The 26,323-nt window shown below is 40.5% G+C and overlaps 1 protein-coding gene across 11 annotated transcripts in view; it reads right to left on the bottom strand.

The window, feature by feature from the left end:
* Positions 1-26,323, bottom strand: part of PLCH1 (phospholipase C eta 1) — a 167,225-nt gene that overhangs the window by 76,091 nt on the left and 64,811 nt on the right. For 7 of the 11 annotated variants that reach the window (XM_072996103.2, XM_072996104.2, XM_072996098.2 and 4 more), the window contains exon 1: positions 3,481-4,223. The exons of the other annotated variants lie outside the window; for them this stretch is intronic. In XM_072996103.2, the coding sequence (XP_072852204.2) occupies positions 3,481-3,610 (130 nt within the window). In that variant the 5' untranslated portion in view covers positions 3,611-4,223. Of the gene's footprint in view, positions 1-3,480; positions 4,224-26,323 lie in introns of those variants that run through there. 11 annotated transcript variants of the gene reach the window in all.

Below are 26,323 nucleotides of genomic sequence, written 5' to 3'. Positions count from 1 at the left end.
ATATGTAGCATGAATGCTTAGTTTTGTTGTCTTTTATTATCTATGTTAGTTTTGTTAGGTCCTATTATTGTCGTTCTGCATGTTTTGTATGTATGAATAGTAATTTGAAAGGCTATAATTCATAGGAGGGGCAAGATCTGTTCTCAATCATTCCAGACAACAATGGGCTCAAGTTAAAGGAAGTCAGATTTTGATCTGGAAAAATGTCCTAACTGTTAGAGCAGTATGACAGTTACCTCGGGAGTTGGTGAGTGCTCCAACACTGGAGGCATTCAAGAAAAACTTAGATAGTCACCTGGAAGATATGCTTTAATTGTATTCCTGCATTGAGCAGGGGGTTGGACTTGATCGCCCTGTAGGCCCCTTCCAAATTCACTTTTCTATGATTCTATGAATTCAGCAAGCAAATTTTCTTAACTATAACAGACACCAGCATTTTATTCAGGAGACTCATAAAAACAGCCATGTGAAATCAGACCAGAGGACTATACAATTCAGCATTTTTAAATTATGGTGGTCTCTCAGATGCTCTCAACTAGAATAGCTCAGTGGCTTAAGCAGAGGTTGGGAGTTTGATCCCTCACTGCTCCTTGACAGGTGCTGGACTCAATGATCTATAGAGACCCTTCCAGCTCTGCCGTTCTAAGATTATTAAGATTAAGATCATGGACCCCAAAAAGTTCTACTGAGAGGCACATTGGCTGCCATACCAGAAATAAAACAGAGCTGTTATGACTACAAGATACTCATAACTTTGCCATTTACACATCAGAGGAACTGCAGTGTTATCACTTAAATGGAAGCAAGAATTGCTTGTAATATTCTGTGCTTGTAGTATGTTATGCTTCAGGTCCCAATTACGACTCCCCCCCTTGCTTCTTATATCTCCTGCCTTGGGTAAGGGTGAGGCACCATTTGCTGTTCTGTCTTAAACAGGAAAATGTCCTCTTGCACCTTTAAGACGGAGATGGAAAGGAAAATTCCACCAGGTACAGTCAACACCAATGCCAGCAGCTACAGGAAAAGTGGGATCATAATATCCTCCCTTTTATGAAACATTCAAAGGTATGAGAGCCCTCTCAAGGTCTTGACCTGAAGCTACCCCTCATGCATACGGTCAGAGACTTGTTCTCTGTACTAATCAGGAATAAACATTCACTACCTAGGACTCCATAATGAAAATCACTAATACAGGTCAGAAGTTCCTTTTGAGGCATTAGAACAAATGGAAAAGAAAGCGATGCTTGCTCATATAACCACTCCTTGACTGCCCCCTCTGTACAAGCAAACAAGTAGAAACACGTGAAGCAGTAATTCAGTTAGAGAACTGTAGCATAAACTCCTAAAACATTATTTCCTTTTACGTCATACAAAGGGAATAATGTAACACTAAAGAAAAAGAGCCTTTTCAGAAGGGGAGGGAGGAATCAGCAAAAACTCAGATTTCTTCAGTACTGCCAGATAGCTGATAATCTCGGCAAATATTTTGTTTTGCTTTGACATTGTAAGCCTAAGTACAAATAGGTACAGTAGTTTGAAGAGGTGCTATTATGGAAACAATGTGCTACAATATATATTTTGTGCAATATGTGCTGAGAGGAAAGTAGTTTCTCAATAACAGCAGCCTATATGGTCAACCAACCACAGATGATGGACTAGGTAGTCTATCAGCTACTATCTACATACTTCAGAGAATGATGTGTTATTCATCACCATCATTATCCTTCTTATTACCAATATTTATATCTCACTTAGTAACAAGTTCTTTGGGCAGCTTATTCGAATGTAAAATATGCACTTTTGTTTATAAAACAGGATGTCTTGACGTGCACATGCCTTCTGCATATACACATATATTCTAGCTATCATACTGAATACCTGGAGATAGACACAGAGCATCTGTGCATATTGCAGGAATGCGTGTTTATAATTCCAATGCAAACTCTGTTTGCATGCACACATTTCTATCAAAAAAGGTATTGATACATACATGGTGGCTGTTGCCACACTGTAAACAAACGTCCATGTGTTCAACAGACACTCCCAACATATGCCAGGTCTGTTCTGGAGGGTTACAGTATCATCCAGAGCTATGGGGAGGGTAGATGTCTTCTTTCCATCAGCAAGAGCTAGCTGGCTATTAACTCTCAATCACCATGGATTTTCATCAGCAAACAAACCAATCTCCCAGTGAACTGATGCCTACATTTTTATGGGAAAGTTTTATGAACACAGTGGAACCTTTTCTGACCTAAGAGCAATTTTTCACTTAAAGTTGCAAGTATGCACCCAAGAACTCTTACTGTTCTAATGTATCGGAATCAAGGCATGTCTTTACACACTGTTTCTAATGCTCCACAGTTGCCAAAACATACAGAGTACAGCCTACAGAGCAGTGGTTCCCAACTTCAGGTCCCCACTGGTATTCCTGGACTACAACTCCCAGAAATCCTGGCCAGCACAGAGAATGGTGAAGACTTCTGGGAGTTTTAGTCCAAAAACACCCGGGCACCCAAAGTTGGGAGCCACTTCTATAGGGCAACTACTAGTTAGTTCATGATTGTATACTCAGATTTTCAAAAGGAAGCAGAGAGAAAAAAAGAAACTGAACATTCAACAGAACACAGAAATATTTGGTTAATAGTAAAAAAATGACTCATGAGTCAACGGTGCTGACTACAATTGATACTTTCCAACTGTTCTTAAGAAAGTAACATGGGACTTTAATCAGGTTGTGCCTCCAATTATTTCCAACTTTTGAAAGTGCAGGGAGAGACAATTTCAGCCTTCACTTTTACTCTGACTCTTCCTTATCAAAACTGCCCGATACAAGATCTTGTTACATTTTCTCAAAACAAAACTATTCCCACAGAAACCTTTCCCTTGGTGCACAGACTCACCTAAATATCAAGGCACACACAATTTTACTTTATGAGAAAGCAAGTACTAAAGCTGTGATTTCTCTAGCAGTAAGCCTCACTGAATGATGTGAGACTAGATCCCAGATAAACATACGCTGGACTACGCATCCAGGAGTAGGCTAAATTCTCTATATTCTCAAAGTAGAGATAGCATATTGAGACTTACAATAACTTATTGTGACTTACTTCCAAGTAAATACATACAAGTTAGGGCTGTTACTCATTTTATTTAATAAACAGAAAGATACTTTGAACAACAATTGAACTAAAGAGACTTTAAGCTTGCAGTTTCAAAACAAATCATGCACAAGCATCTGTTATAATACACAACATTTGCTATCTAAATAATATCAGCCTGGCAACAAGCCTGGACTAGTCATAAAAACATTTCAAGTTATCTCTGAAAAAAGCAAGACAGAACTGAGGGCTGAAACGTTTGCTGAAATAACTAGCCCAGGCCCAAGGGCTGCAGCCATGACTCCTAAGAGCAGCCTCTTTCTTCCGGGTCCCTGCGCAAAGGGAAGCATCTTGAGTCCAAAACTCTAAAAGAGGTACCAACCCATGTGACCTAAGCGGCATCTTTCTGAAGTTGCTACACTTCCCACCACGTTGTACATCTCCGATGCCAGAACAGCAGCCATTGGAGCATGAGGAGTCCAGATGCTGCTCAGAAGCTTTATGACAGGCATACAATATTTATTCCACCTGACAAGCAAAACTTCCCAGCGATGAGGAAACCAAAAGCTGCTGGAGTGGGACCACTAAGCTGCAAGTCTGAATAGCAGTCCATGTATGGCCTTATTCCGATCTGGGCTGCAGCCGCCCAACTCAGCCTTCCATTTGCCATTCATCCCTGTGTAAAATGAGGTCTTTAACATCCTGCGACTGCCTGAGTACAGGCACTTGGTATGACCGAATCTCTTGGATAACATCGCTGTTACACTGACCCCTCAGCAGCCATTTCAAGCGTAAAGCCTGTTTCTAAGCAGTTTATGCATCTCTCTGAATAATGCACCGCCCGGAGCAGTTTTTTTTTATTTAAGCACATTTCGTTACGTGTGCAACGGAAGCATCGCAGGCCAGTAGCAACCGAGCCAAAGATTAATTCTAAATGGTTTGCTCCTAAGTCCCCAAACAATCCTTTAAATATTATTTTCAAACACACTTGGGGTTTACAGCTGACAACACATTTTTTTAATATGAAAATGCAATACTTTAAAAAATCGCTACAAAATCCAGGTCTCCAAACCAGAAAGTACCTTGAGAATTAAAACATATACATACAGAGAGTGAATACTATTACATTTCTATCTCCAGCTCATGAAATTGGAAGGCATGAAGAGCTGCCATCAGAAGCATGACAGATTGTCCTGATTTGTAACCTCTACTCTGGACAAGAGGCAAGTGTTAGACTAGAATATGGAGAAACAATAGTTTCTAATTGTCAAAGGGGTGAGAGAAGGATGTCGTTTAGCGCCCCCTCCCAATTCATTCAATCTATATGCAAGGTACATTCAGTCTTTTATAAGACAAAACACTGGATTACATTCAGATGAAGAATTTAAAACTAGGAGAAGAAACTTCACTAATTCAAGATACACATATGGATACCATATTACTCGCAGAAATAATAATGACTTGAAATGATTGCTGATGAAGGTGAAAGAAGAAAGTGCAAGTGCAGGATTACAGCTAAACATGAAGAAAATGAAAATCCTGACTACATAACTTTTATGATGACATGTGTGATTCTCCAAGCCCTCCATGGGTAAAGAAGGAGGTGACAAGAAAACCTCATATTAAAGTCAACCAAGGAGCTTCTGTTTTGGTCATTTATTGCAGTCAACTGTTTATAGGATTGCAGACCTCTTTCGTTGAGATTCTCGACCTGAACCCCTCCAAGTGCTTACACTGTTTACATTGTTGCTCTGTTCCTCACCTTTCTCTAGGCGGCCCCCCTTTTACAACCTGTGCACCCCCACCTGGCTCCTCTCTGTCATCTGACAACCTCAAGCACCAGCCATTTGTCATCTCCATCCCTTTTCATGTGCCCTGCATGCATAGTGGACAGCTCCTCTCTTCTGGGGACAGGTGCCTTGAAGCCTTCTGGCCATTGGCCAAATACATCTCTCCATGGGTGTGTGTGGCCAGGCCAGCCTTTCTGCTCTGACCCTGCCACAGGTGGCTGGGTCACAGGAGTGGGAGGAACACTGGATGGTCCAATCAGCAACCTTCCCATAAGATAAGATTTAAGTTGTCAAGGATTTTTCAGTCATCAACCCAAATAGAAACATTGTCAAGGAATTTAAAGAAGACCGAGACTTGAAAGGACAGCTAAGAAAGGAACAGAAAAGATTCTTCACAGTATGAATACCCTGCTAGAGTCCAAGGCTAAAGTCATTCATTTGATGTTGTCACTGATTACTATTAGATGTGACAGCTAGACAGTGAAGAAAGCTGACAGGACAAAATGGATTCATTTTACAGTAAGTGTGATATTGGAGAAGAGCTTTTCAGATTCCAAGTACCATCAGAAAGAAAAATAACTGGATTCTAGCTTATATCAAAACAGAACTACTGTAGAAGCTGGAATAACCAAATTGAGTCTATCACAATTTGGTCCTGCCATGAGAGCAAGACTCACTGGAAAAGGCAGCAATGCTAAGAAAAGTGGGAGAGAGTAAAAAAGAGGAAGAAGTAACGTAAGATGGATTGGTTCAATAAACTAGCCTTCTAATATAAATGTAAAGATTTGCAGTATTGTGGTACTATGTTTCAATCTCAGCATTGTCGTTTATATAGTGAAGGAAGACTTAAGAAAGACTTCATGTAGCCAAGGGAAGGTGATGTGCAAGTGCAATTCAGCGCTGTTTCAGAAGCTTCTGGAAGCAGTACAGTTGTCAGGGAAGTATCAGAAAATGAAGACAGTGCAGTAGATGTGAGGCTAATTTGTCCCAGGGAGAGATGCAAATTGAAAAGATTAGAGAAAAAGCACAGGCAGCAGTATTATTTGATAGCATATAAATATCAGGGAAAGGCTGGCTGGGAGTTATAAATCCTGTATATGTTGACAGCAAAGCCTTTGTGGGAGACAAAGCGAAAGTTCTCCTCTTGCCTGCTCTCTCGGCTGCATGTCCAAGAGAAGAGAATTGGTAGCAAAGGGCCAGAGAAGTTCTTGAAGGACAGCTCCTAGGCAGAAGCAGTAGTGGAAGGTGACACTGCTGGAGGATCTTTCAAGCTAAGTGCACAAGAGGTGGCAACAGAAAACTACATCTTTATACCTTGAAAACTCTATAATAAAGCACAGTAACTAAATATTTTGCAACTCAAATAGTAACATGCTTCATTTTTATATGAAAAATTTCTCCTATTGGAAAAAAAATTTTCAAAAAATTCATTGGTAGGAATGTGTTTTAAGACCAATTTGCCTGAATCTGATACTGATCTAAGTAATAAATGGGATTCTGGACAGTGACCATAAAAATGGAGGCATCCTTTGCTGAAAGAGATGAATGAGCTGAAGCAGATATAATGTACAGCATATAATGCATTCTCTGTTGTTTTTACGTATGTGCCACCAAGTCAGAACTGACTTATAGTGGCCCTAATAGTGTTTTCAAGGTAAGTGAAGTAGTTAAGGAGTGGTTTTACCAGTTCTACCACATAGTGAGTTTCTATGGCAAGGCCAGGGGAATCGAACTCAGATCTCCTGAGTCGTAGTCCTTTGCTTTATCCATTATACCACACTGGGAATCACAGTCTATCTTAGCTCTACTGAAATAGCTCTATCAATAATTTCTTGTATCCTTGCACCTTAAATTGCAAAATAAGCTATATAAAATAGATACATGCTGTTGTAAAATGTAAATTCAATTTCTCTAATAAAAATAATTTCCACAAGCAGCTTTGAATTTGTTCCAATATAACATTTTTACCACATTACATTTATTTTATTTCCCCATCCCCCCCCCACATCAAACATTTCAATTCAAATGTTTGTGGATTGTTTGGGCATTTAAAACTTCTGTTTAGAAAATATAAGTTCATGCATCGTTCTAAATCAGGGTTCCCAATCTTAGGCCCCAGATGTTCTTCAACTAAAACATCTAGATGTTTTCACCACTAGCTGTGGTGACCAGGATTTCTGTAGTCCAAGAATATCTGGGGACCCAAGGTTGGGGACCACTGCTCTAAATGAACTGCAGACATCGGGAGGCATCATGAAGAAGTGACTGACACATATCATGTGACTGCCTGTTGATATTAACCACAATTCTGTAGAATTCAGACTATCTAGGTCTAAGCTTCAAACATGCTGAATGCAGAGAATTAGGGAGAATTTTTCATTATTATTCCATCTTTATCCCACATCAGCTCCAAACAAAGACGTCATCTTCAGGAACTTATTTTATTCTCACAATGATGTTGCTAAGTAAGCTTATACCAGAGATAACAACTAACCTAGAGTGGTCTTAATTGACTAGATAGGCGGGATACAAATAAAAAAAATTAAAAAATAATATAATAATGAGTGACTTTGCCACATTTGAACTACATTTCAACATCATATATAGCATAACAGTTTGCAAACATATCCTACACGACTACTTTCAGTTTTGAATAGCAGCAAGGGGTGATGATAATGATCACCATCATCTTAGAACTGCAGAGTTGGAAGGGACCCTATGGACAACAGTGTTTCCAAAAACTTTTTAAAATTGATATTCAAGGAATAAGGTATGCAAACAAAGATCTTTCAAAAATGAGGTGGACATACACACAGCAGCTTCGCAAATTCAGGTATTGCTTCTATAACTAGATTCAAGAGTGCAAGACCAATAGTACAGTTGTCTGTACGGTTACTTGTAGACTTGTTCATTCTATAAGCTGATAAAACTGTTCTTCCATTAAAAGCCTAATGCAGTTTGCCTTTAAAAAAAAAACCTTTAAAATTACAATCCATGAAGAAAAAGGAGGCTTACAGCGACACTGGCTTTTATGGAATTATTCATGTTACAATCATCTGATTGAAGGAAAGATTAGATAAATTATTAAAAAAGCTCTTCTCAACAATGAAAGTGTAATCATAAAAAAGGCAAACTAAATGGTACTTCCAAATTGAATATCTAAACTGGTATGAAGAAAAATTAGCATAGAGGCTAGAGAAACAACACTGGAACTTACAGCAAAACGCAATACAATACAGCACCACAGATCGTTGGGAGATGTCTGTTACAATCGGCATGTCCCAATTTTCGGGTCTTCAGAACAGCATCCCCCCCCAAAAAAAGTTGATAAAGCCAATCACCAACAGATTCGAAAAGAACAAGCAGTATCATGAGCACTGCTGAAAAGCGGTTAATCACAAAGTATGTCTAAACGTTGCAACTTGCACTGAAAAAAAACCAGAAGAATGAGAAGAATCAGTGCCTGAATTTCACAAGGAAAGATATTCCATGACTTGAGATAGTAATGGTGGCATGCTCCACCCACAGAAGAATAAGATTACTTTTTTGGGACTACAGCTGTCAGAATATCCTTCCTATCAACATCTGTGGAGCCAGGCTTTGTCCACTCTTTGTATAAAGCAATGACTGGGGCCTTTAAAAGTTGTAATTCTTGAAATGCATTTACTTAGGAATCTTCCAGATATAGCATTCATTCCACATCTTTTTTGGTTGCTTGGTGATGGTAGATTACAAGATTACCAGGACTCATATCCTGTTAGTGGTCTAATGCAAAACCTCATCAGCACTATACTTGCATTTACCAGTATCTAGAAAACTTCCACTTTGGATGATTACTGTTGATAGATGTTCCTGTGTGGTTTCTGGACTGTTACTGTCTGGTCCTCCTTGTGCATTAGCACTAAAATGCCTGGAGAGCGCCATAGCACAGAATTCCATTCCCCAACCAAGCACAAAGAAGAATCACTGGTTTCATGTGGGAATGGAACAGAAAAACTATACAAAGCAATATAAGAGGAGTATTGTTTGGACAGTGGGGAAAATTCAGTACACAACCGGTTCACAGGCAGAACAAATGCTGTATGCGGGAGACACCTTAGAGACATGCCTGCATGAAAAGGAGGCCCATCAAGTCAGAGGTAGCCATTATCCCTGTAAGGTAGCTTGCCAAGGGATCATGGACCTAACTGAGAACACAGAAAACTTATGGCACACTTCAGAGTACAGGGTTTGTGGGCTACATTTGCCTCAGAGGATCATAGTTCGTTCATTCATTCAGGTTTCCATCAGAACACCTCCGGAATTAGTCTCTCCCTTGCAAAGAAGACTACTGCTATGCTCTCAGCATCCACAGTAAATGGTATTTATTTATTTATTTCCATTCTAAGTTCATCTAAATCCTGAAGTGCAGCACTGATACTTGAGCTGTAATTCAGCTTATTACTAGCAACAATACTGGTGTAACATCTGAGCCCATTTCATAGGAAACCATAAAAGACCTTATGAATATTCTTATTATGGGACTGCTTTGTATGTGTCTCTTAAAGATGCTGAGGCTCCATTACCCCTGCTGCTTTCATTCATTCATCTCTTGCTTTCCCCATGCAGGATGCAAGATTTTACTAAGCTTCTTACAGGAGGTTTAATCAACCCTGTTCAGAAGCCTGTGAAAGGAAGACAGATTATGTTTTACTTCCAACTTCATGGATCCTTTTAGGGCAATCATGAAAAAATATAGCAGTGCAGCTGTAAGGCTGTGTGTAAGCAATTGTGTGTGTGGACAAGCACATTTTGAACCAGGGCATTTGGAAATCATGACCCAGTGCCTCATCTCCATTACTAGCACCCCATTTCCACTACAGCTTTGGCCAGCTTCTGCTTCTAGAGTTCCATCTGGACTGCACTGTGAGAAAGTCTAAGTGAGCTGATACCAAGAGCCACTCCCTGTCCACCAGGATGTACATAACTGGAGTGTGAGAAAAGGGCACTTAAAAAATTCGTTATGTGTCCTGATGCAACCCAACTTATTCATAGAATAATGAAGTTGGAAGGGATCTACAGTATAAGGCCATTGAGTCCAACCCTCTGGTCAATGCAGGAATACAAATCAAAGAATATCTTGCAGGTGGTTGTCTAAATTTCTTTTGAATGCCTCCAGCGTTGGAGCATTCAGTACCTCTTGAGGTAATTGATTACATTGCTGTACTGCTCTAAGACTCAGGATATTTTTTCCTGATACTCAGCCAAAATCTGGTTTCCTTTAACTTGAGCCAATTGATGTGTGTCCTACACGCTGGGATGATTGAGAACAGATCCTGCCCCTCCTCTGAATTATAGCCTTTCACATATTTGAAAAGCGCTATCATATCTCCCTCAGACTTCTTTTTCCAAGGCAAAACATGCCCAGTTCTTTCAGTCTTTCCTCACAGAGCTTGGTTTCCAGGCCCCTGATCATCCCTGTTACCCGCCTCTGAACTTGTTCCAATTTGTCAGCATTCTTCTTGAAGTGTGATATCCAGAACAAGACACAGTATTCAAGATGAGGCCTAACCAATGCTGAATAGAGGCAAATAATACCTCGCGAGATTAAGAGACTATACTTCTGCTAATGCAGCCTAAAATAGCATTTGCCTTTTTTGTAACCACATCACACGATTGGCTCATATTCTGCTTGTTATGTACTACAACCTTCTTGCTTGTGGTCTTGCTTAGCCCGGTATCCCCCATCTTGTAACTGTGTGATTGTTTTTTTTTCCCCTAGGTGCAGTAGTTTGTACTTATCTGTTGTTTTCAGTCCAGTGCTCAACCTGTACCTCCTAATACCAAGGTGAGGTAGGGGGTTTCCATATGCCTGGGGCCAAACTTGCCTCCTTCAACCACCACCACAGCCTGCAACCCCACCAAAAATAGGATGATTTCACAAGTTTTCTTTTCCAAAACGGGAAATGACTGGAAGCTCACTTCTAATTTGGGGAAAAAGGGGAAAAAAACCTAGGAACAGCCACACACATATACTAAAGCAGAGGTGGAACTATGTAGGCCATGGACCCCATGCTATCCTCCCATAATCAATTTCTGTGAAGTCCTCATGTGCCTTATAAGGGACTGTGATGGCATTTCTGCCATGTCATAGCGTGCTGTAGCAATTATTTGTGTGCATTTATAAATGTACAGTGGTGCCTTGAGTTACGAACTTAATCCACTCCAGAAGATGGTTGTAACTCAAAGCACCATATCCCATAGGAATATACTAAAACGGGACCAATCCGTTCTGGCTTTAAAAAAAAAAAAAACCATACTAAAAACACACTAAAAAACACACTGCAAGACTCAGCATAGAAGCATAACCCCACCACCCAGCCCAAATCCACACTGCAAAACCCACCCAGAACAGGCAGTTTTAAAAAAGCAAGAAGCAGTACTTTACCAGGCAGTCCAAAGCCTCTTCCAAACGCACACTCTCTAACCGCTGGGGCGAAAGAGCTACAAAGAAGCAGCCTCTTCACTGACCAACGGTTAGCAGTTCAAATTTCCCCGCCTTTTTCCCGGTCTTAACTCAAAGCTCCGGTCGCAAGTCAAAGCAAAATTTTGCAGCCGGAGCTAGTCATAACTTAAATTGGTTGCAAGTCAGGACGTTCGTAAAGTCGAGGCACCACGGTACAAATTATTTTTCTACATTTAAAACCTTTTGTAACCACTAGAGGGCACAAAGCAGCTTTTTGCATATTAAAATTCTTTCTTTGTAATGATGATGATGATGATGATGATGATGATGATGATGATGATGATGATGATGATGATGATGATGATGATGATGATGATAATGATAATAATAATAATAATAATAATAATAATAATAATAATAATAATAATAATAATAATAATAATAATAATAATAATAATAATAGGAGGGAAGGTCTGGTGAGAGTTGGTGCTGAATCTCTAGAAACTGCATACCCTTCCACAAAAACAAGGCCCTACACCTTGGCTTAAAAGACAATCCTGTTTCCAGATTTTTCTAAAAATAGAGTTTCTCCTTCTGCAGTTTTAAAACTTACAGGATTAGGCTGCCAATGGCCAGAGACTCACAGAAACAGGTTTTGTTTTTTTGTTTTTTGGATCACAGATGAGCAACAAATCATATAATTCCATCCCCTGACCATAATTAAGGTGTAGCCTGGACCTGAGCTACCTACTGGATTTTCTATATTTGGTGCAGGAAGGAAACAAATCAAAGCATAATTAGGAACAAATGCTCTGAGAAAGGAAGCACATTTCATAGCTACATGAGCAGCAAGCCATTTTAAGCAGCGTGGAAGAAGGCACAACATTGTCATTCTGAATGTGGCTAACTACCAAAAATCATTTCAAATACTCCACCCCTCATTACACCATGCAGAATGCACCTTCATTAGAACAAATATGGGCAACTAGTTTATACAGCCTAGTCACTGCTATCACAACAGGGAAGAAGTTGTCCACTGAAGTCTTTGTTCCTCGCACATTGACAGCAAGAAGCAGAACATTTTGGGGAGGGCCTACGTCTTATACACATGGACATTGTAGACACTTTGTACTATCTACAAAAGATTTGGAGGGCTTGAGGGAAGGCGGGTGGAAAGGGCTGATGGAGCAAAACTTTGATAATTTTTCTTATTCAGAAATGAGGGGGGAAATTCCAGTTAGTCTAAGGGTATTTCTCTTCCTTTTCTGAACTTCTAAAATGGTGGGAATATCTTGGGGCTCTTCCTGCAGACTTCAGCAGCTTTCCTGGAATCCACGCATGATCAAAATCCCATTGGCAACGTAGGAAGCTTACCTGAAATGAAGCGCTCCAGGAGAAGAGCAGCATATAACCAGGGCTTTCCTAAGTCAGAAAAACTACCTCAGGCATCTCACATGCTCAAGCAAATTGAAACCCATTTTCAATTCTTGATCTTGAGTTCCTCTCTTATGGAGCTGGAATATATTAGCTATACAGATTTGGAAGCAGCAGCTCTGACCAATTGTCATTTCCAATTAGCAAAACCTACAGCACAATTTGCCACCCCCTTAGGCTTCCCCTCCTCCCTCTGAACTCAGCTGCAATTCTTACAGTATCTCCAGAAAGAATGGATTTTCCAAGGAGTTATTGTTGCAGTCTATCCCTGTTGCAGTGTAAAGTGCTTGATTATGGTTTCATCTTGAATTAGCAATTAAATGACATTAAAGTTTCAAAAGACCTGCTCTTCCTTTGTTGATACAGATCAATCCAATTGCTTGCGTTTCTGTATTCTCTTGGAGGCCAAGTCTCTATGGGGACTGTCGTCTCATTTGTTCTTGCAAATTTTCTATTATATTGCTGTTCTTCCATCCAAAGACAGTCTATCAGTATCTTCGGCCAACAAGTTTTTCCCCTTCGTGAACTTTTCTTGCTTTTTTTTTTTTAAAAAAAAACTTATTTAGTTCATTAATTTGCATACCACACTATTAGAGCAATGAGCTTATATACCTTCAATGATAAGCTGTTTTATGAGACCAAAGGATTCTAGCTTCCTGCACTTTATGAGTTCTAAAATCTATTTGTCTTTGTTTATACATCTTAGTAAAACTTATTTGGTCACCCTCTTTGCCCAATAACCTCTTAGTTTCTTGGGTCTGAAGATCCTCAGTTAGAAAGTTCATCAAAGTTCTCTCTCACCTTGTGAAAGAGGAAAAAACAAAACAAAAAGCCAAGATCCTTTCACAGGAAGTGGAGAATCCTGAAAAAAGGGAGGGGAACCTTCTACAACATTAGCCTGTTTGAAGGAGACACCACAGTGTAGCGGTAGAGCACTTGCACTACATTGAGAAGGTCTTAGGTTCAAACTGTCACATTTCCAACCAAAACACTTAGATAGCAGACAAAGCATATCAGGCCCTAAACAGTTTGGGGCGTCACTACTTGTTTGAATGTCTTCTGCCAAGTATGACCGCTCATCTGACCTGGTCCTCATAGACCTTATACCCACAAGTTTTAACTCCCACAGAAGTCCAGAAAATGGTAACCATAAACCAGGCTTTCTCTGCAATGGCACCATCTCCCACAGGAAATAGGAAAGTCGCCCTCCCTGCACGTACTCAGAAAACTCCTTAAACAGTTCCGAGAAGGCTTTGTGGAGAATCTCCCCAAATAACCGAGACATTGGACAAAGGAATTGTATTGTGCTGTCTTCTGGAATTGTTTTGTCTCCCGTTTTAGGTTATGATTCATGCTTTGGATAGTTTATTGTTTATATTATTATACATGTAAGTTTAATTAGTTGTACACCATCCAGAGTAACCATTATCTAGATGGGTAGTGTATAAATTGAATGAATGAACCAACGAATGAAGGAAGGAATGAAAAAAACATTGTGTAATGTAAAAGAGAGAGAGTAAGCACCAGCTTCTTCTTCGCTTCCCTGCACAATAAAAGGCAACAGATGAGAAAAGGCAGGGTCTCAGCCTAAGGAAGGTACATGTGATATTGATGTAGTTGATAACATTAGGGAGCATGACTGTTCACATCGCTCCATTTCCCAGACCGATTCTGTTTTATTACAGAAATGATATAAGTTGAAATATTTGTCTGCAAATGTTTAAAAAGTGGTTCAGTAAGCATTGTCACTGTACATACAGTATTCATTTATCTTTATGTCATCACCAGCTTGAAATGCAAAAACTAAAGTTGAACCCACTCTATCAAACTGAGACTATGAATGTACCAAAAAAAAAAACCCACTGTCTTTTAATTTAGGGGTGACATTAGTAGCAGAACCTTTTATGTGACAAGGCAGAAAAAAGCAGAAAAGCTATGCTTACCTACAAAGCAAAGATGGTCATAAATAAACTCTGGCCATATTAAGACAATAGAATCCAGACCAGATGCAGGCATTATATAAAAGGTTCAAAGAAAAGGTGCAACTAAAATAATTTCAAATTATTCCAGAAAGTACTATATTTGGGGAAAATGAAAGCTTACCTTTAATCATGTGTAGGTATTGTTACTCAGGCGTTATCCCTCACCACATATTGTGCCCACCACAATTCTGACCAATTATAGACAAATAGCTTCTTCACTGGCCAATTACACGTCAGTAGTAATTGTCACTTTCCTTCTCTGGCAAGGATGCTGGAAAGCAGGATCAGACTTGCTTCAGACTGAACCATTAGGCAGAATGCAATAGCGTAGTTTCCATATATTCTCTGAACTATAAGGACTAGAAACTTTGATGTTGTTTATTCTTTTAAAAAGTGAAGACTCCAGGCCAGCTAACATCCAAAACAACACAGTCCTGAGGTGCTCCTAAATCCAACCCAAACCCCAACTGACTTAATGGCATGCAAAGATCAGAAAAATAACTTTTTAGGATGACAACTCAAACAATCCCCCAGGGAACACATCTGTTGGTTGTACTCACTGGGAATTATTAAGGTATCATCCAAACAAGTATTTTTTCCAAGGTCTGTTTGTGGCAGCTGAATCTGAGATTGATGATACTTTAATTCTGACTCCATCAAATAGTATGAAATATTGACATAAATACATAGGGATTATATTGCTATGATGATGGAATTGGCAGCTCCATCTATGGAAACAATGCAGTCTAGTCTCAAACTAAGCTTGTATACAGCTAGCAACTTACCAAAAGAAGTTCAATGTACTAAATACTTAATAGGACTAGAACGTAGGAGCAGAGTTATACCAGGTTTGACTATTTGTCCATGTAATTCAGTATGATTGGCCCTCATTGACAGCAGCTCTATGGTTTTGGGCAGGATCTTGCTAACTGGCTCTGTTTAGCTGGGAACATCCAGGGCTGAACCTGAAATCATCTGCATACAAAGCATCATAGGACTGACTTAATACTAATGTGTTAGATTTTGCCAATGTGCAGTGGAACCAGGATTCCCATGGCCAAGGAGCTCAAACTTCCTGATTAGCACAAATGATGATTTCATCTGCAACCTTCACTCAGGTCTCCTTGTTCCCTCTGAACTTAGCTGCAATAGCAGCTGCCTGAAAAACTTGTTTCCATACTAACAACATATTTATGTGAGCTGATCCAACGGTATTTCAAAATATTTGGGGTAACTTGCTCTTGAATGAGCAATCAAGACCTATTAGCTTTACAAATGATCTACTTCTATTGGAAGTTAAAACTTCTGGATCTCATTTGTTGATATGGACAAACACAGCTCTCTGTGTTTTTACTCTTCTTGAGGGTGTGACCATGCAGGCTGTAACAACAAATGCCCGCACAATCAGATTTAGCACTAAACTACTGTCCATGAGATTCCAATATTCATATATCTTCCACCATTATGCTGGCAAATGCCACGAGAAATAATTTCTTATGTCTTCTGGGTGTATACAAACGGACAGAGTCCAACCTCCTACCAAGTAGAAAATAAGTGGCAAAAGGACGCTTTGTACCCACCCCAATGTGGAATCTTCCCCAGGGATCCAGAAAGTAGTTTATTTATAAACAATCACTGTAGGAACCCCAAATATCTTCTCATGATCCTAGTTGATTAAAAAAAACACATTAACCACTTTGTACTTATTCAACATAAATGCTGTTACACAGCTGCAAGGACTGGTGAAATCCGAAAATGGCTAACTTTTATGGCTGCTCTAGGCTACAAGAATAGCTAAATTAATATATTTTAGTTTACTGTTTCATTGTGCCCGCTGCACACTATGACAAAAAGCTAGCTCTATAACAGAAATCATTTTCCCTCCACGAACCCATTCCCGTTCTGCTCTCCCTCAAAGATTTTAGATATAAAAAGATGAGACTAGATTTTTCCTGCATCAGCCTCCATCATTCCTGTCATGCTAACTAAGCCAATAGTGCAAAAGATTCTGTATTACAAAAGGGAGCTCTTAACTTGCTAGGCACATATTCCCAATACAGGTATTTGATAAAGGGAAAATATTAAAAATGAGAAATTGATCTACTTGCCTAATTGAGAAGAGCAGGGCTGGCAAGTAAGACAGCGACCTAAAAGTCTCTCTATCCTCTCAGTTCAACACAGCACTTTTCCTACCAGCAGCTTAGGAGGCTCTGAGAGAGCCAGTGTGCAGGCAGGAAATCCAGCCAGAGTGATGCAAGTTATTGGGAAGAGCTGCAGATTTTTGCATATATTAAACCCAGTATTTTCCTCCTCTAACCAACAGATTCCTCCTCTAACCAATTCAAAGGCAAGAATGCATTGTCATGTGTGCAGAAAACATCTACCGGATCAAGTTGAGGTTTTCCTTTTAGTAAAGGGTATATTCACTTAATTTAGCACAAGTAAGCAGGTACAGTGCAGGGAGCACCCCTTATTTATGTGTTAACAAAAATCTGTTACAATAGTTACTCCAAAGCAGTCTCGGTCAGTAAGGTTATAATTCCCAGTGGCAAGGAAACATGAAAACTCCATCCTAGATGTTAGAAAGCCACATTTCATGGCAATCCATTACAGTTAGTGCCTTGAGGCCTATTTGCAAAGGTAGTCAGTTACCACAGTAATTTATTTTTGGAAAGTAACTATTTACTGTCCTGTTTCTCACACGTAACTAAAATGGTTCCTTTTTAGATTTTTTTAAAATAATATCTGGATAGTACAAGTTTTCAGTCTGTGCCATAAAACATATTCTCTTTCCATATACCTCAGGTGATATTCCTCATAATGTAACTATTAGTAATTACTACAGAATTATATGTAAGTTACCTCAAAGTATTCGCAAAGGCTTTCATGGCTGGGATCTAATGGTTGTTGTGGTTTTTTGGGGCTCTTTGGCCGTATTCTGAAGGGTGTTTTTCCTAATGTTTCGCCAGTCTCTGTGGTTGGCATCTTCAGACGACAGCACTCTGTGCTCTGAAGATGCCGGCCACAGAGACTGGAGAAACGTTAGGAAAAACAACCTTCAGAACACGGCCAAAGATCCCGAAAAACCCACAACAACCATTACCTCAAAGTCATTACTTTTTGGGAATGCAATAAGTAATTACACAGTTACTTTTCAGAGTAATGTGTAGTTTCTAATTGGAAAAGTGCTGTTTATGAACATTGAGGCAATTTAGAAATATTTTTTACAATGTTTGCAAACTTTATGCCATTCTGGTATCTAAGCATCAAATAACATATTGTTTCCTTTCATATTACATATTCTTCCAAGCATTTTTCAGCATCCAGCATCAGAACTAGGTGCAAGAATATTTCCCTGGGGTTTTTTTCTGGCATGCTGAGAATGACAACATATGATAAGAATGTGTCAACAGTGGAGCCAGGACTTTTGTGTTAAAGCCTGGAGATGTAGCAGGTACTATAAAAAAAATCAATGGAACTGGTACATCCACGTGAAGGTGATGATAAAGGAGAATCCATGGTCTCAGGATGTAAATAAGAACACTTCTTATTCTATATATCACTGGTTCCCAACCTTGGGTCTCCAAACATTCCTGGACAGCTACTCCCAGAAGCCTTCATCACTAGCTTCAAGAAGCTGCAATCCAAGAACTCGAGACTGGGAACAAGGACTCGAGACTGGGAACCACTACTATAGATGGCCTTTACAGTGGTGCCCCGCATAGCGATGTTAATCCGTTCCGGATTAATCGTCGCTATGCGGAAACATCGCAAAAGGGAAATAAAAACCCCAGGCACCACTGTATTTTTTAAAAAAAACCCAATGAGTTTCAGCCCAGTGGTACTGTGGCCTTCCTCAGGGGCTATATAATTACAATAAAAGAAGTAACACCTCAATTATGATGTATTATATGATAATATAATACATATGATTATATAATACATATAATATATGATTTTTATTTATGTGTGTGTGTGTGTGTGTGTGTGTGTGTGTATGTGTGTGTGTATACACATATTTAACATATGTAAATATCTGTTCAAGGTAGGTCAGGCTAATAGACAACAACTGGCATAAAAAGCCCTTTGAGTTTTATGGTTCAACAGGGACTATGTATATGGATTTTCAATGTTATGACCACCACAGTACACTGGATCTTGCTGTCCTGATACAGCATTAATGTAGTAGCTGTAGGGCACTATTCTGAACTCAGAAAGCCCCAGGTTCCATCCCTACCTGTACAGACCACATGTCTATTTTATGTGCATGTAAAAGGCTGCTCCCACCATTGACTCTTTAGCCCAAATCCTCTTGAATTTAGTGTAGCAACTTACACTCGAGTAGGTCCACTGAATCAATGGGCATGCAATGAGTCAACTCCTCCATAAAGTCTATGCTAAAGTAAGTCACGTCAGAGAAAGCCATTTGCATCAATGGACCTTACAGAGGAGTTCACTCAACAAAACCTCATTGACTCAATTGGCCTACTGTAGTGCAACAGTACAGTGTACAGTACACTGTACAGTAGGGACATGGTGGCGCTGTGGGCTAAACCGCAGAAGCCTGTGCTGCAGGGTCAGAAGACCAGCCGTCGTAAGATCGAATCCACATGACGGAGTGAGCTCCTGTCGCTTTGTCCCAGCTCCTTGCCAACCTAGCAGTTCGAAAGCATGCAAATGAAAGTAGATAAATAGGTACCATCTTGGTGGGAAGATAAAATGGCGTTCCCTAGTCACGCTGGCCACGTGACAACGGAAAACTGTCTTCGGACAAGCGCTGGCTCTGCAGCTTGAAAAACGGGATGAGCACCACCCCCTAGAGTCGGACACGACTGGACTAAAAATGTCAAGGGGAACCTTTACCTTTACTTTAGTGCAACTACTATGCTAAGCAACAGGATCTGGGCCAATATATAGAAGAGAGGGACAGGCCATTGAATATATAGCAGGCAAGAGCAAGATTAGCAGATACAACACATTCCCTTCCTGTGTGCTCAGAGCATGGAAGGGTGAGATCAAGCCTGCCATTGCTACCTTCTCCCTTCCAATTGTCTGTGGCCTGAACAACTACATGACAGGTGGAAATTCATTGGGATGGGGGAAACCAAGGAAAGAGAAGATACCAAACAGAATGTTAAGCGATGTCCAGGGTCTGCCTACTTGCCTCCCTCCCCAGCTGAGATAACTGTCCCTCCCATAGCTTCTATGATGAAATGCCATCTTACCCTGGGCAGGGAAGACAGAGGAAGATGTTGTCACAGAACCATACTGAAAAGCATAGCACAGAAAGAGCAGCCAAGAGCATATGCTTCAGCTGTCAACTAGCCTGTCACCGGCTTGGAAGGCAATGACTGAAGAAATGGAGCAGTAAATGCATTTTTCAACATTGCCTTGAGCAATTATTATAAATACAGTATCATCAATCACTTACACTTAATCTTATTTTCACACGAATTTCTACATGGGGCCTATAAAGCAGAGAAAAGCATTTCCTAGTAAATAACGCATGAGGAACAGTTGTTCAGTGGAAACTGACATTCAGTAGATCTCAGCATTTTTGTCTTAATAGACTGGGAGCTGCTTTTTACCTTTGATTCCACGATGGTGGATACTTCCTCAGCAAGAAGGTTTTTACAATAATATTTGCTGCACCTCCAAAAGATCCACGTGGAGAAGAAAGAAAGCAACCTGCTGATATACAAAGGAGCCCAGCATGAAGGAACTCCTTCTAGCACTTGGGTGAGCAAAACAGGAGCACTTAATTGAACAACTCCAGTCATCTATATAGTGATGAATAGAAAACAAGAGGAAGATCTTTGCTGGCAGCCTACCAAAAGGCACAAAAGAAACAATAGGAAAGTGGCAGAATGGAGGTTGGGGGCAGGTAGTAGCAATTACAGCAGTTGCATATACTTTGGCTTTATTTCTCAGAAGGACATTGGGGCTACAAGATGCCAAAAGTCACCATTAAAGGGGTGACATCAAATTACAGATTTCCTTTTTAAAACAATCCCACCTGAAAGACACAAAAGTTGAAATCCTGTAGCTGAAAGGACTAAATTGCACTAAATGAGTCTACTATGACTTATTATGTTAAAGTAATTCCCAGTTAGAGTAGGCCTATTTGAATCAACAGAACTTACAGAGAAGTGATTGGGCCCCACTTTCACCCCACTGGTGTTTTAAGAACACAACAAGGGAACAAATGGGCTTTGACAACTTCATTTTAAAAGTGAAAGGCACAATCAAAGATGCCTTGAAATTACTGCTCTCCTATATGTCAGTCTTGGTTATCCTGTGGTAAGGGGAAAACATTTTACGTACAGTAGTACCTCGGTTTGTGAACACCTTAGTTTACATAATTTTCAGTTTACAAACTGAAATCCATAAGGAATAAAGTCACGGTTTACGTTCTTTTCTTTTCTTTTCTTTTTTTCGCACTACAAAAGGGTATTCCCAGGGTGCATTGCGCCTATAGCACTGGCCCTTTCGTAATGCAATTGGTGTTTCGGTTTGTGAAATTTCTGTACTACGTAACGTTGTGTAGAACAGATCCATTTCACAAACTGAGGTACTACGGTATATTCAAAGGCATTTGTTCCTTCACATTTTATACAGGTGAACACTTGGGTGCTGAATTAAGAGCTGCTGCAGCTTTTTGTTTCTTTATTTCCAAAAGATATGTTGCTTCAACTTTGTTTTATTACAAGATACTTCAGCAGCTTCATAACAAAGGGACTAATATGACACTCACTCACACATGCATGCACGCATGCAAGCACACACGTCGATTTGGATTCTAGAAAAGAAGCCCCATTAGACAATGAAGTGTGTCCGATACTGGAGCCAATAATGAAAGCTTTACTGCAGAGTAAAAATGCCTGAATGTTTTCATGGGTATGAAAACAAGAAGGGGCTCTTGCTGACATGACTTTGCTTTTTAGCAATAATGATCCCATATGTTACTGGGATTCATCTGGAAATGGCTTGTATGCATAGGAATGTATGTAATCACCAAGATCATCAATATGCCAGCAAGTTTGGAAAATGGTTGTTGTGGGTTTTTCGGGCTTCTTGGCCGTGTTCTGAAGGTGGTTCTTCCTAACGTTTCGCCAGTCTCTGTGGCCGGCATCTTCAGAGGACAGCAAACTGTGCTCTGGGTAAGGCTTGAGAGTGGAGTATTTATGGCTGTGAAAAGGCTTGTTCGTGAGAAGGCTATTGTCCTATCAGGAGATGGTTAATTAGTATGTTTTGTTGTGGCTGTATTGTTTTGATAAGGAGGGGAGATTATCTGTCCCCGTGGTTGATGGGTGTCATTAGCTGGTCTTGTGTGTGTAGTAATCCCCTGACCTTGTGGCTGGGTGGAGTTCGTTGACCTTTTGCACTCTGTGTTTTTGAGAGCTGGGAGCCAGGTTTTGTTGAGTTTCAGACTTTCCTCCTTCCGGTTAAAGTTTTATTGATGCTTGTGGATTTCAATGGCTTCCCTGTGCAGTCTGATGTAATGATTGCTGGTGTTGTCCAGTCTTTCAGTATTTTGAAATAGAATTTCATGTCCAGTTTGTTTTAGGGCATGTTCAGCTACTGCAGATTCATTTTGTGGTTCCAATGTATACCTGGCCACAACTGCAAGGTATCCGGTATACTCCTGCAGTGGTGAGGGGGTCCCTTCTGTCCTTTGCTGACCGTAACATTTGTTGTATTTTTGTGGTAGGCTTGAATACTGTTTGTATGTTGTGTTTTTCCAGAACCACAAAACGAAGCATCCACACCAGAATCAAAGAACATGAGAGACACTGCAGACTAAAACAACCAGAAAAATCTGCAGTAGCTGAACACGCCCTAAAACAAACTGGACATGAAATTCTATTTCAAAATACTGAAAGACTGGACAACACCAGCAATCATTACGTCAGACTGCACAGGGAAGCCATTGAAATCCACAAGCATCAACAAAACTTTAACCGGAAGGAAGAAAGTCTGAAACTCAACAAAACCTGGCTCCCAGCTCTCAAAAACACAGAGTGCAAAAGGTCAACGAACTCCACCCAGCCACAAGGTCAGGGGATTACTACACACAAAAGACCAGCTAATGACACCCATCAAACACAGGGACAGATAATCTCCCCTCCTTATCAAAACAATACAGCCACAACAAAACATACTAATTAACCATCTCCTGATAGGACAATAGCCTTCTCACAAACAAGCCTTTTCACAGCCATAAATACTCCACTCTCAAGCCTTACCCAGAGCACAGTTTGCTGTCCTCTGAAGATGCCGGCCACAGAGACTGGCGAAACGTTAGGAAGAACCACCTTCAGAACACGGCCAAGAAGCCCGAAAAACCCACAACAACCATTAGATCCTGGCCGTGAAAGCCTTCGCGAATACAAGGTTGGAAAACTCAGCAGTAGCCAGAGGATTGGAAAAGATCAGTCTACATTCCAATCCCTAAGAAGGGCAGTGCCAAAGAATGCTCCAACTATTGTACAATTGCACTCATTTCACACGCTAGCAAGGTTGTGCTCAAAATCCTCCAAGGTAGGCTTCAGCAGTATGTGGACTGAGAACTCCCAGAAGTACAAGCTGGATTTTGAAGGGGCAGAAGAACTAGAGACCAAATTGCTAACATGCGCTAGATTATGGAGAAAGCCAGAGAGTTCCAGCAAAACATCTACCTCTGCTTCATTGACTACGCAAAAGCCTTTGGCTGTGTGGACCACAACAAACTATGGCAAGTCCTTAAAGAAATGGGAGTGCTTGACCACCTTATCTGTCTCCTGAGAAATCTATACGTGGGACAGGAAACAACAGTTAGAACTGGATATGGAGCAACTGCTTGGTTCAAAATTGGGAAAGGAGTACGACAAGGCAGTATATTGTCCCCCTGCTTATTTAACTTATATGCAGAATACATCATGCAAAAGGCCAGACTGGAGGAATCCCAAACCGGAATTAAGATTGCTGGAAGAAATATCAACAACCTCCAATATGCAGATGATACCACTCTGATGGCAGAAAGTGAGGTAGAATTAAGGAACCTCTTAATGAGGGTGAAAGAGGAGAGTGCAAAAAATGATCTGAAGCTCAACATCAAAAAAAACTAAGATTATGGCCACTGGTCCCATCACTTCCTGGCAAATAGATGGGGAAGATATGGAGGCAGTGACAGATTTTACCTTCTTGGGCTCCATCATCACTGCAGATGGTGACAGCAACCACAAAATTAAAAGACGCCTGCTTCTTGGGAGGAAAGCAACGACAAACCTCGACAGCATATTAAAAAGCAGAGACATCACCTTGCCAACAAAGGTCTGCATAGTCAAAGCTATGGTTTTTCCAGTAGCAATGTATGAAAGTGATAGCTGGGCCATAAAGAAGGCTGACCACCAAAGAACTGATGCTTTTGAATTGTGGTGCTGGAGGAGACTCTTGAGAGCCCCCCTGGACTGCAAATAGAACAAACCTATCCATTCTGAAGGAAATCAACCTGGAAGAACATATCCTGAAGCTGAGGCTCCAATATTTTGGCCATCTCATGAGAAGAGAAGACTCCTTGGAAAAGACTTTGATGTTGGGAAAGTGTGAAGGCAAGAGGAGAAGGGGACGACAGAGGATGAGTTGGACAGTGTCACCAAAGCTACCAACATGAATTTGACCAAACTCCGGGAGCAGGGGAAGACAGGAGGGCCTGGCGTGCTCTGGTCCATACAGTCACGAATAGTCGGACACGACTTAATGACTAAACAACAACAACCACCACTAAGATTATTAATTCAACGCATCTTGTCATCTTTGTAGGATTCCGAGGCAATTCACATAAAAACACAGCAAAAATAATGAATTAAAAATATCTAAAATCAAAGATCTGAAATTGTGAACTGCACACTTCTAAAATTACAGTGTCCACTAGTGGATAGAGTGATGGACTAGAACTCCAAAGACAAAGGTTCAAATCCCCAGTTCACCATGGAAATTCATTGCAGAAGTGGAACCAGTGAAGCCACTCCTTAAATATCTCACTTACCTTGAAAGCCTTATTGGGGTTGATATAAGTCAAACTTCCACTGCCTTGTGCTTATATCCACTGACAGAAAAGGCTTCAGGAGTTAACCTCGAGGCAAAATCTGGAGCCGGAGTCCCGGAGGCAGTTCGTGTGTCGTACTGCCAACTCCTGCGACGTTGCTAGAATCAGTTGTATTGACTCTTGCCTCTCCACTGGACTATTTCAGAGACGTGGAGAGGGAGGATTTGCTGGTTGGTTAATAGCCTATCTTCCATATTATTTTACCCAGGCTCCGTGCTCTGGAGAGGACACTCCAGCTTCGCATGCAGCCTAATCAATAAGTCAGTTTCAACTTGGTGGCACAGAATACACACATACAGGAGACAGGCTGCCAATGATGATGATAGAACTGCAGAGCCTGAAGGAACTCTATGGATCATTGAATCACCCCTTATCAAGGAGGCACAGTGGGGAATTGAACTCCTAACCTCTAGCTCAATGTCTGCTTAACATTCAGTAACAACGGTCATTTGGTCTCTTTGCCTCTGGACAGGAATGAAGGATGAGTCTTTTTACCCATCCACATCGTTGTGACAAGAGTGAAGCTAGACTCTGCCAGGCAAGATGCAAGTAACTTGGAGCTGCACACTAAAACAAGCCCACATGCCTGGACCTGGAGAGATGGATGTAGAAGACAAACAGAGGGCATGGGTATGCTGAAACATAATGACTGAAATTCAGTAGCAAGTCACAACTAGAGTGGGCCCTTTTGAATCAAGGGAATATATGGAGGACTTGACACACCAAATCCCCACTGATTCTATCAGCCTAGTCTAACCCACCTTACACGTAAGCAACAGGCTTTAAGCCACTTTATTTATGTCCTAAATAAAGTAGAGTCACAACTGCTTTCTCATTAGCTTCAATGACAATAATGATGCTTAGAAAAATCTTTTACCAATTATTCATTCTGGATCACATATGGTACAGCTGACTGCTCAATCAGGCAATTATCAACCCCCTTTAAGCACTGACCTTTACTTTGCTTATATTCTGACACTGGAATAAGAGCTGTGACAATTATAACAAAAACTCCAAAATACTTTCTGGAGAAATACATTTACTAAGTCAATCACAAAATGCACCAAAACGTGTGCAAGCTCTGAGATCACCCGTCTCTTGAGGCACTGGGTTACATAAGTAAGTAAGGGAGAGGAAACAGGTCAGTCTTAATCTCAAAAAGTTTTTCAGTCTGTGCAGAGCCTTGAGATGTAATGGAGAAAGAAGGCTACACAAGCAGTGGGATTCATCCAGTAAAAAATAGAGTTGGATTTCACTCAGAGTAGTACACAGACTTGCCTGGAGTGGTCATGTTAGAAAAGCTGAGTCTTCCATTTTGAGACGATCTCTAACTTTTCTTCAGTTCATACAGAGAAATTAAGAGATTGAGAAGGATCAGGAGAACCTGATTCTTTAAAACAGCCCAACTTCAACAGCATATGGTTCATTGATATTAACATTACAGCTGCAGAGCCAAATATCTTGCTTCTCACGACCACACAGCATGA

The sequence above is a fragment of the Pogona vitticeps genome, chromosome 3 (genome assembly GCF_051106095.1).
Source record: "Pogona vitticeps strain Pit_001003342236 chromosome 3, PviZW2.1, whole genome shotgun sequence".
In the NCBI taxonomy this organism is placed as follows: Eukaryota; Metazoa; Chordata; class Lepidosauria; order Squamata; family Agamidae; genus Pogona; species Pogona vitticeps.
This window is presented reverse-complemented; position numbering and strand designations above follow the sequence as displayed.